This window comes from Bombyx mandarina, chromosome A1 (assembly GCF_030267445.1).
Source record: "Bombyx mandarina strain Sakado chromosome A1, ASM3026744v2".
Lineage (NCBI taxonomy): Eukaryota > Metazoa > Arthropoda > Insecta > Lepidoptera > Bombycidae > Bombyx > Bombyx mandarina.
This window is the reverse complement of record NC_143234.1, coordinates 21,137,070-21,149,348: the sequence shown is the minus strand read 5'-3', so window position 1 is coordinate 21,149,348 and position 12,279 is coordinate 21,137,070. Positions and strand designations below refer to the sequence as shown.

Sequence of the window (12,279 nt, the reverse complement as noted above, 5' to 3'; positions counted from 1 at the left end):
ATCCGACGTTTTGACGGGGGTAAAAATCATGTTCAAAGATTCCGTTACATACTAACAACATACATACGTCTGAAGCTAATAAAAGCGTATTATAAACACGTTAGTTTTATAAATTTAACATTTTTTCCAGGAGGTGAAGCGAACAAAACAACCTACATCAAGATAAACCCAAAACTGAAATCCCGAATATTAGGTCCGCACGCGCTGTCCCCACAACTGAACACTGATGTGCAGCTCGTGTGTCATGTCGACAACGCGGAGTCCGTGCAGTGGCTGGCTCCCAACGGGACTGCGGTAAGGGAGCGGTCCGTGGACCACAGCTCTGATGACGTTCTCGACATGAGGAGCGTTAGTGAAGATGGGCTGTGGACTTGTGTGGCCCGTCGAGGAAACCTTAATGGTAGGTTATGTGCCTGCTTGGGTTTCAGATTTTATCTAACTAAGCAGCCTGATTATCTTCGATTGTTATTTATTATGTATCATATGAATTATTGGAGCACACCTTGTATAAGCTACAGGTTGCTTTAGTTCCGTTTGTTCAAACGAAGACAGTTCTTTTTTTTTTATGAAGGAAGGATTATTGTTGGCTCGAAGGCATTTTCAGTTTCAAGCAAAGACAGGTGCAAGTGCTAACCAATGTTTCTTATATTGCGCGCAATGTAACAGAAATGAGCCGACTGGGGTCAATGTCCCCACAATAACGCCATAGAAACTCGTTTAGAGACGAGAGCCGTGGTCTCTTCGAATTAGACGGTAAACGACACTTGCCAGTACACACTTAGATTTTAGTACGTGGGAGAAAGAAATATGTATATATTTTTTTAACCATAGTTTGCGTTTGTATTTTGCGACTTGGATTTTTATTGCCTTCAGAGGTAGACTGAATCTGCTAATACATAAAATTACGGTATGATCATTACTGATCATTTTGAGCCACTGACCGTGTAAGGACATAAAATTTTAGAAAATAGTTATATTATGCCTATATTTTGTAAAATCCTGTAAAAATTAGATTAAATAAAAAAAATTACGTCACGTCTGACTTCACATAAATCTTTAATACATATAAAATTAACAATAAAATTATATTTACTTTAACTATCGACAATATCAATCGGAAAGTTCGTTTCAGTGTCAGATTCGGTGTCAATAAACGTTCAAATTAAACCAAGGGTGACTATAATTGGATCCAAGAACATTACCATATTAAATGGGACGACCTATGACGTCACTTGTGAAGTACTAGCCAAGCCTCCTCCTAGAGTTCTATGGCACAGGGAGACAGATAAGTTTCTGAACTGCAGCGTAAGTTTACTTGACTTTTTATGAAATAGGTACTTAATATAAGCGACGAAGAAACATACGTAAAGAACCCCGACTTTGAAATCCCGCAATGAAATAACTAAACAAAACAAGTTCTATTACATAAACCAGGGGTTTCCAAACTTATTTTGCCTACTGCCCACTTTGAGAATAAATTATTTTTAAACGCCCCCATTTTTTCACCTACTTAAAACCACTATAGCGAGAGATCAGTCGGTGTCTAAGAGTCCTCCTAGATGAAGTTACAAATCGCGTGCCAACCCTATACACAACGCTCCCTTTTTTTCTGGGTCTCTTACCGCCCCTCTCTAGGCATACAGCGCCCACAAGGGGGCGTTATCGCCCACTTTGGGAAAGACTGACATAAACGAACGACGAAATAAAGCGATCAATAAGTCAAGAGAAGATCAATAAGTTTTTTTGAAAACTAAATCATATTCCAGACGTCACTGATTGCGTCTAATCTATATCGGAGCGTGCTGCGTCTGGACAGCAGCAAGGAGCCAGTGAACGGCACGTACTTCTGCTTCGGAGAGAACTCCGGCGGTATATCCCAGGACAGCGTCGCCGTGCGCGTTCGGACATGGATGCGTCTGCGCCACGGATTCAATGGTGAGACTGACTTACTCATTAATCTAGTTATGCAGATCATTTTACAGCCCTATTGGCGTTAACGACTGCTAAACACCATAGATACCAACCACTACACGAGCAGGGTGAATGCTCCTTCTTAAACTTCATCCCAAAACAAACGCACGCAAGTATAACAAGTCTTTATTGTTATCGTATTCATTTATATTTGCTGTTCAGTGTTCTTAGTGCGAGTATTTTAACGTTCTCGATAGCGTAAAAGTTAATTCATATTTGAATGGAGTTGGAACGTTTACCTACGTTTGCTGCTAAGGCCGCTGTTCCAACGCATACAAATTTAAGCTAACTTTTACGCTATTGAGAACGTTAAAAAGCTCGCACTAAGCACACAGTTCACGGTCCTGGCGATCTGCTTTCACCGCGACGCATAGATGTGAGGCCGTGAATACCGCCACCAAGACATGAAGGGTTAACCTTCAATTGTGGAGTACAGTCCTTTCAAATCAGAACACAAGACTGTGCGCCGCTGAATATCATATATGGCTAATCATCGTATATTAGTAATTTCTCGTTAGCTTGTTCTTTAATTTGGCTCCAAATGTCGTCACACGTGATGAAGCTACGTTCATTAGAGTTTTGTAAACGTTGCGCGGGAGTTTCGAAAAATAAGTAATGTCCGTTTTCTTACTAAGCAGTGTTATCTCCCTCATTGTTAAATATTCGCACGAAAGCTTTTAACTATGGTCTATGCCAGGGGAAGACAACGCGGCATCCGCGGGCGCCATGTCGCCCCCGATTGATTTTTAATGCGCCCTCGCTGGACTAATGTAAATGTATGATAGCCAGAGCGATTTACTTACTCTTGTCAAACGGCGATATACAGCATGTAGTCAGTTGAGTTTAGGATTATGCATAGATTAGCAGTGCGCTAACCTTGAACGTATCTAATAACACGCACGTATTTTTTGTTAGTGTGTGATCGTATTTCGAATAGACCACGCGTAGACCATGCATTTAAAACTACCAAGTAATCCGAAATAATTATTTTCTTTCAATACCGAACAAAGCTTAATGACTCACATTTAGATAATTGTTTAAGGACCGGGAACTCTAAATATATTCCCAATTATAAGAAATTAGCTGAAAATATGGATACCCAAGTTTCACATTGAATTATATGTATCATTATGTATGACACCAACAAAATAAAGCTATAAAAAATATGTTTTTTTTTAAATGCCTATATTATACCTGTTGATTATCTGTAAAATATGCGCCCTCGGTGATTTTCAAATTTAGTATTGCGCCCTTAAAGACAAACAGGTTGCCGAACCCTGCTAAGCCATACCTAAGTCTTCAACGCATTGTGAAACTATTGCGTATAATAAAGCTAAGAAGCTATTGTTTTCAGATACGAAATTACAATTGTATTCGCAAATGAATCTCCGATGTGACGTGGATTCGCTTCCGGCGCCCGTAACGAGATGGTTCCACAACCGAACCGAGCTGCAGAACGACACCAACACGATCATCTCGAGCGACAACTCGTCTCTACATATCAACAGAATGGATTTCTCCAACTTCGGACGGTACACTTGTGTAGCCGACAATGGATATGAAACAATGTCAGTTGATGGTACTATTAGCGCAATTATAGGTAAGGAGCTCGTTAAGTTTTTTTATAATTGAAAGTCGTAGTGGATTTAACGAGAAGATGCACTTACTTCGAGCAAGTAATATGGTGTTCAAATCTCTTTTGATATTTTTTAGAAAATAATAGATCATGTAGTTTAAATCAAATTCGCTAAAATGATGATATAACTAGTACTACCAGGCTACAGTAATGATAAAAGTAGCCTAAGGGGCTACTCCTCTGGACACGGTGAAGCATACGCTCGCTGTCTGCCCCGCTTGGGAAGTGCAGCGCCGTGTCCTGGTCGCAAAGATAGGACCTGACTTGTCGCTGTCTGGCGACGTGGCGTCGATACTTGGCGGAGATGAGTCCTGGAAGGTTATGCTCGACTTCTGCGAGTGCACCATTTCGCAGAAGGAGGGGGCGGGGCGGGTGAGGCAAGAATCTCCTCATTACGCAGAAATCTGCCGCTGCCGAGCAGGGGGTCGGGAGCGGGGTTGCAACCGTGATCCGGTGCCCTAAAAGCATCGGGCTCCACCCGCTTTGTGCGGGGATGGACCCAGACGTGGGGTGGCGTGCTTTGCACACTCGCCCGCAATAGGAAGCCGGGTGATGATAGACCGCGTTCTCCCGACTGCTTCGGGGGAAGGTCTAGCGCGGCACCATCAAGGCGGGCTCCCGGCCCGTCGACCGTGGGAACCGGTGGTCGTGTCGCCGGCGGCCGCCGGTCCGACGTCTGTGGGACAGCGGGATGGATGTAATATGCTCTGCGTCAACCCTGTCTCGCCGTCTCAATAGCCGGCCGGACCGGGGTAGGGCGCCGGCTGTGAACGGCAGGAGTATTTAGTGATGTTCAACTCCCACATACCCCACCTGCCACGTGCTTGGGGATCCGGCGATTTTTTTCTGTGGAAAAAAGGGATAACTCCAGCTGCGCGCGGACTGGAGCTAACTGTTAATGAATCATACCAAAACAAGATTATTCCTCGACTACGCTTTCTTTCTTTATTGGCTAGTTTATAACAAGCTGCTTCTTGTTATAAACTAAAACATCAACATGAGTAGTTTTAAATAATTATTACCTTTGTAAACCTATACAAAAAAAGCCGTTAAATATACTTACATCCCGCTGAAAGAGTACAAAACAATTACCATTATCTTTGTCATATGCAGGGTGTTGAGAGTCGTTTTCCGAATGACATAAAACTAGTCTTGCCTAAATGTCTCGCCTTGAACAATTGTGCACCCAATGCTGAGTGCAGGTCCCTTCACATGCACTCCATTCCCTTCAGTCTCTGGCCTTTGCCATCCAATCCCTATCAGCTATTTTGACCAGGTCGTCGCCCATCTCATTGGTTGTCTGTCCAAGTTACGACGAGGCACGTACTCTTTCCAGTACGAGGTCCCCACTCCAGTACTTTTGCGCCTCACCGATTGTCAAAGCGGCGGTTAATCGATGTAAATGTGATGACGGTTAATTCCAGACGTCAAATATCTTAGGAGCACAAAATGTCTACTATCAAAGGCTCTTTGTAAACTATACTTTAAGAAGCACATATCACAAGTCGACATGCCGTTGCCGGCTTCACAAGTCTTCCATGCATTTCGCGGCGATTTAAATCGTAGCAAATATTACAGTAGATCCACCGCGAGTGTCGATAGAGCCTGAAAACAAAACCATTGACGCTGGAGAGGATCTGAACGTGACATGCACGGTGGTCAGCGAAGCGTCGTTTCTTAAACACCGACTGGTCTTCAAAGGGGACAACTTCGAAAACTGTATGTATGTTTTAGCTGTTTTTCAAGATCAGTTTCAAAATTAGCTTTTGCAAGAGATGTAGTTTCTAATGACGTATATTTTCAGAGAACTTTGTATTAAAATTTACGAGTATTTCCTGGTTTTAGTAGTGGTAGGGCGTATTGTAAGCACCCACGGCTAGGTAACATAATCCCGCCTATTTATGTCAGTCACGCATTCCAGTTTGAAGGGTGGGACAGACATTCTACAATATAATTAAGACCTCAACATCATGTTTCAAAGTGAGTGGCGGTATTCTAAATTGTGAAGTATAGATACGAGGGGGGAGCGAGGAGTATCCGGTAACCATTGAGCACTAAGCGGGGCGTGAGCTCAACGCAATAGAAAATAAATAAATTTATCAAAAGGCGACCAATATGTTTTACAGCCTCCGAAATACCCCCAGAACCGGACACGGGGGGACGTCACTCTTTCAGTGTTATCATACGCAACGTCACGGAGAAGTACACTGGGAACTATACGTGCTCAGCAATTAATGCAGGTTTGAAATGATTATCTTATAATTATTTAATTGCAACTTAGTCATTATACAAACATAATAAGGTTTTCAGAAAATGTTTATGAAATAGCTTACATATGAATATTAAACTAAGCAAAACCAATGGGGACCGCAGGACCTAACATCAACATCTCGTAGCTGCGTAAATCGTAACGTGAATTTACACAGGCAATAACGTATTGTAGGTACATACATGTCCGATATCATAATGTTGGTCGAGCGGCTGCTGCTCAGAAGGGTGTCGCCGCACATCTTTCTCAGACCCGAGTTTCGTAGCGGTCACTCGACAACGCTGCAATTGGTCCGCGTTATACATCACTTGGCGGATCGGTCCAACGAGCGCCAGTACACGGCCGCAGTGTTTCTCGATATCGAGAAGGCCTTCGACCGTGTCTGGCATGCAGCACTGATCTACAAGCTGTTGCATAACACTCACCTGCATGAGTGACTGCACACCTACATGTGACTGCTGGGGTCGTACCCGGAGGGAAGATCCTTCCTTGTCGCGATCGAGGGCGCCAAGTCATATGTGCGCCCAGTCACGGCCGGAGTTCCTCAGGGAATCGTCCTGGCACCATTCCTCTAGGCTCTCTACACTAACGACATTTCCACGTTCGAGGGCAATCTCCAAGCATAGGAAGTCGATGTGAAGTTGGCGCTGTTTGCCGACGACAGCGCCTACTTCACGTCATCAAATTTCCCCTCTGCGGCCATTTCTAGAATGCAGAGGCAATTGGACCTACTGCCCCAGTAGATGGACCCATGGTGGGTCGTTTTAATATTAAATTGTCATCGGTCCTTAATAAGTATACCAAATTTCGAGTAAATCCGACGTTTTGAAGGGTGTAAAAATCATGTTCAAATATTCCGTTACATACGTCTGAAGCTAATAAAAGCGTATTAAAAACACGCTAGTTTTATAAATTACTTTAACTTTCTTCCAGGAGGTGAAGCGAACAAAACAACCTACATCAAGATAAACCCAAAACTGAAATCCCAAATATTAGGTCCGCACGCGCTTTCCCCACAACTGAACACTGATGTGCAGCTCGTGTGTCATGTCGACAACGCGGAGTCCGTGCAGTGGCTGGCTCCCAACGGGACTGCGGTGAGGGAGCGGTCCGTGGACCACAGCTCTGATGATGTTCTGGACGTGAGGAGCGTTAGTGAAGATGGGCTGTGGACTTGTGTGGCCCTTCGAGGAAACCTTAATGGTAGGTTATGTGTCTACTTGGATTTCAGATTTTATGTTTATGTATGATTATGTTTGATTATCTTCGATTGTTAAGATATGATATTTGAATTATTGAAGTACACGCTGTATAAGCTACTATGTATAGTGTTAGTTCCGTTCGTTTAAACCAGGGGCTCCCAAACTTATTTCGTCTACTGCCCACTTTGAGAATAAATAAATTTTTAGCGCCCCCATTTTTTCACCTACTTAAAAACCACTATAGCGAGAGCTCAGTCGGTGTCTAAGACTCCTTCTAGATGGAATTACAAATCGCCTCCCAAGCCTCTATACAGCACCCCCATTTTTTTCCTGGGTGTCTTACCGCCCCCTTTAGGCCTGCAGCACCCACAAGGGGGAGTTATTGCCTACTTTGGGAAAGGCTGGTTTAAACGAAGACAATTTTTTTTATGAAGGAAGGATATTATTGGCCCGGAGGCATTTCCAGTTTCAAGCAAAGACAGGTGCTATTACTAAACAATGTTTCCTGTATTGCGCGCAATGTAATAAATGAGCCGACCGGGGTCAGTGTCCCCACAATAACGACATAGAAACTCGTTTAAAGAGGAGAGCCGTGATCTCTTCGAATTAGAGGTTAAACGATACTTTTCAGTACATACCTAGATTTTGGCACGTGTACTAAAGAAATATGTATATATTTTTTTAAATCATAGTTTCATTTCTGCCCCTTGTGAATTGCGACTTGGATTTTATTGCCTTCAGAGGTAGACTGTATCTGATAATACATTAAATTACGGTATGATCATTACTGATCATTTTGAGCCACTGACCGTGTAAAGAAATAAAATTTTAGACAATATTGTCATTCTAGGCATTTTGTAAAATCCTGTAAAAATTAGATTAATTAAAAAAAAAAACATGTGTGCAATTCACACGTGTTAGAAGTGAAACCTTTAAAAATTAAAATACAAGTATCCTAAATGTCCAAGTACATAATTAGTAAAATTTTGTCATTAGTAAATAATTGTAAATCACCTTTTATAGTATGAGGTTGCGCCCTCTGTGAATTGATATTTTAACTTCACGTATATCCTAAATTAAAATTCACTACCAGAGGTTTCATACACACGTTAGTATTAAAACATCTCACAGATGGCGCTGTATTAAAAATAAAATACTTTATACGTATGTTTTAAAGTATGTAGGAACTGAGCATTCTGTCTCACTTTTTCTCTCGATCTTTCTCGCTTGCTTGCTTCCTACTCTCACTCCATGGCTAGTTGCTTCATGCTACGTTCGCCCTGTCTCTCAATCGGTCTCGATCTCTCTCTCTCTCTTTTTCGACACTTCCGTTGCATACCTGCGTGTTACATCTGTAAAAATTTTACCCTCATGCGCCTAAAGAAGTTTCACTTCAAAAATACGTCACGTCTGACTTCACATGAATCTTAAATATATATAAAATTACATTTACTTTAGTTATCGACAATATCAATCGGAAACTTCGTTTCAGTGTCAGATTCGGTGTTAATCAATGTTCAAATTAAACCAAGGGTGACTATAATTGGATCCAAGAACATTACCATAGTAAACGGCACAACCTATGACGTCACTTGTGAAGTACTAGCCAAGCCTGCTCCTAGAGTTCTATGGCACAGGGAGACAGAGAAGTTTCTGAACTGCAGCGTAAGTTCTTTTCTGTTTATAAATTTACAAAATCTAAAAATGATGTGTACTGTGAATCAAACAAAAGAGTTTAATAAAAAAAATTAAACGAAATCTTATGGTATTTTGCAATGTCAGTTAGCATTTTAAGAACAGTAACTATACCTATCCTGGTGGGGGGTGCGGGTACCACCACCCTGCCTATTTCAGCCGTGAAGCAGTAATGCGTTTCGGTTTGAAGGGTGGGGCAACCGTTGTAACTATACTTGAGACCTTACAACTCATATCTCAAGGTGGGTGGCGCATTTACGTTGTAGATGTCTATGGGCTCCAGTAACCACTTAACACCAGGTGGGCTGTGAGCTCGTCCACCCATCTAAGCAATAACAAAAGCGATCAATAGTTCTTTTGAAAACTGAATCATGTTCCAGACATCACTGATAGCGTCTAATCTATATCGGAGCGTGCTGCGTCTGGACAGCAGCAAGGAGCCAGTGAACGGCACGTACTTCTGCTTCGGAGAGAACTCCGACGGTATATCCCAGGATAGCGTCGCCGTGCGCGTCCGGACACAGATGCGTCTGCGCCACGGATTCAATGGTGAGATTGAATAACTTACTTTTAAATTAGTTAGCAATTTTTCTTTTATATCAGACACATTTCATACCAAATGGTATAAATGTGTCAGACAGACAAACCATTTGGTATAAAATATGTCAGATATAAAAGAAAAATTATAGATAGAATATTAGATATAAAAGTCTGATATAAAAAATTCAGACTCTATTTAGAGTCGGAATTTTTATTTATTTATAGAAATCTAAATTTAAAATATTTAGAAAAGTATGTATTTTGTGCCGAATTTGGCTACCTGATTGCCTTGGCAATGCTACTCAATATCCGAAGCGCATAGATTCCACACACTGTAATTCGTGTTTCTAAACGGTAATGAAACTATTGGTATTTTCTAAGTAGTTCAAGAATCCTTTTATCCACTGGCAAAAAGATAATCCAAAAATAAATAAATTAAATAAATTTCCTGAGCTTAGGCGAAAACTTGAAATACTATTCAAGGATTTCCCTTTCTTTGTTCATATGTCTCTGTAGCATACATAAAAATATGATGAGGTATTTCTTAAAACCTGTAGTAATAATAGTTCATCGAATGGGTCTTTCGTAATTTTGTGTGATATATTAAATACATACTGTCTGAAAAACAACAATAAAACAATTCAAATCCAGTATCTTCCTAAATATAAATCAGAACTGTTCTAGTGGCCGTTATACTAATTTAGCTAGCTGGTAATTTAGAAAACACCTAATCTAGAGACCAAAGCAAACAAGTAAGATATTAATTCACCGTTGAGAAAGACGTTAGTCAGAACATCGAACATACCAAACTGAACTCTAAACTTTATCCCAACCATTATTTTGAAAAAAAAAAAAATCTCTTTCAAGCTCGTGTATCATTACGTTATCGTGTATATTATGAAATAATAAATATTAATAATATTTTATTACTTTTCACACATATTTAGACTATTATACGTAAATAAAAGGCAATGTAGTATAAATAATACTTTCAGATACGCAATTACAATTGTATTCGCAAATGAATCTCCGATGTGACGTGGATTCGCTTCCGGCGCCCGTAACGAGATGGTTCCACAACCGAACCGAGCTGCAGAACGACACCAACACGATCATCTCGAGCGACAACTCGTCTCTACATATCAACAGAATGGATTTCTCCAACTTCGGACGGTACACTTGTGTAGCCGACAATGGATATGAAACAATGTCAGTTAATGCAACAGTAACTGTCACTGGGTTAGGTAAGAAGAGATTTAAAAAACGTTGTTAAACTGTTACTCCTTAAAACAAATAGTTTTATGTTCAATTCAGAAACATAGAATGTATGATATTATGAGAAAAAATTATATTTAGGAAAAAAAGGCAAGTGTAGTAGCCTTAAGTCTGGGCGGCCTGACGAGCTGGCGTACTGAGACGGATGACGTGTCAGAGCCTTCGATTCGCCTCGGCTGGGCGTCCTTGGGGTGAGATGCGCCGTCTGGTTGTAGTGTTGACCGCGGTAACCCCCTTACCTCATCCGGGTTCTGACCTCTGAGGGGATCGGACGCTTGGGCGAAGAGTGCAGGGGAGTCGTTTAGTGGGTAGGGCCCTGAAAACAACCATGGGCCCACGGTCACGCAGTCGCGGACCAGTCTCACATACCCTGCGTGCCCCCTAGGTGCGAGGACCTCGGAGGAGGTTCGGATCCCGGCCCGAAAAATATAGACTGATGATGAAAAATTATATTCGATACCATTTATTAGTAGTCGAATTGTATCATATTATGAATGCAGGTGATCGCGTGGTAAGAGGTAATTGTATTGATTAGGGCCATGCTTTCTCATGTTCCCTTAGACTAAGCTATTAAATACTTCATATTATTAAAGTATGGATGTGGTATCAAATGTCCACTCGCTTAACCTAAACATTAACTAGTATAAAACATCACCCTGTATAGTGTATATATATATATATATATACAGAGTGATTTTTTTGTCTTTTTGTCTTTTATTTTTGTATTCTCACTAAATATTTTTCATGAATCTGGAAAAAAGTATAGTTTCTATTAACGCTTCAACTTGAGTGCAGCTGTCAATGTTTTAAGGGTTCTCAGATCTATCGTAAGGTTTTTGTCACCAGAATTTCCCGTAATATCGAAAGGGATCAAGAGCCAGGCTGTCCGTAAAGGAAAATCAACAAATATCACATGTAGGTAAGGTTGTTAATGGTTTTATATGTAATGCTTCCCCACTTAGTTAAACTTCAGTTAAAGTTTGCACAAGCTTCATAATGGTTACATAATTTGTAGATTTTGCCTGGTAATGAGTAGTCGCCGAGCCCGTGGATATCAGAATATGAATACCACCATACCACCAGGAATTATGTTCCAGAAGTTAGACTACTTGGTGATAGTTCAAGGTAGACGCGCAAAGCATTCCCGCTGTATTTCGAAGTCTGCGATGGCTATTATTGTTTGTTAGCTTAAACATTATTATATACGGTAGGTGGATATAATAAAACACTTTTTGGCTGGAGTGTTTCAAATAGAACTTTGAGTATCAAAAGTATAATCTTTATAAATTTAAAATTCGAGAACTACTTCATTCAAACTTAAATTAATGTACTATTTTTTTTATTATTGTCTTTGTACGGGCATACGGTTTACCTCATGATGAGTGGTTACTCCTTCTTATGGGCCTTAACATTGCCACGCAGGCAGCCAAGCCCCTGTAATGTCAAGTACTGTAAAAACGGAGACCTTAGAACTAATGTCTCAAGGTGGGGGTGGCATTTACGTTGTTGATGTCTACGGGCTCCGGTAACTACTTAACACCAGGTGGGCCGTGAGCTCGTTCACCTATATAAGCAATAAAACCATATAAAAAGCCGTTGCGTACCACTCAGTGCTTTCCGGAAACCTCGTTTGAATAAAGACTTGTAATAGCGCTCAGAAAACACCGGAGGGAAGTTCATTTCAAAACCCG

General features: G+C 41.1%; 1 protein-coding gene across 3 annotated transcripts in view; it reads left to right on the top strand.

Annotated features, from left to right (window-relative positions):
• The window catches only part of LOC114241603 (hemicentin-1), a 77,339-nt gene that overhangs the window by 23,560 nt on the left and 41,500 nt on the right, over nt 1–12,279 (top strand). For all 3 annotated transcript variants that reach the window (XR_016325657.1, XR_016325656.1, XM_089739508.1), the window contains exons 20-30: nt 131–400; nt 1,133–1,305; nt 1,767–1,935; nt 3,326–3,571; nt 5,186–5,326; nt 5,734–5,847; nt 6,810–7,079; nt 8,571–8,743; nt 9,154–9,322; nt 10,309–10,557; nt 11,435–11,507. Coding sequence is in view for 1 of the 3 variants with exons in the window: in XM_089739508.1 (XP_089595634.1) it covers nt 131–400; nt 1,133–1,305; nt 1,767–1,935; nt 3,326–3,571; nt 5,186–5,326; nt 5,734–5,847; nt 6,810–7,079; nt 8,571–8,743; nt 9,154–9,322; nt 10,309–10,557; nt 11,435–11,507 (2,047 nt within the window). In the remaining 2 variants the exon portion in view is untranslated. The remainder of the gene's footprint in view (nt 1–130; nt 401–1,132; nt 1,306–1,766; nt 1,936–3,325; nt 3,572–5,185; nt 5,327–5,733; nt 5,848–6,809; nt 7,080–8,570; nt 8,744–9,153; nt 9,323–10,308; nt 10,558–11,434; nt 11,508–12,279) is intronic.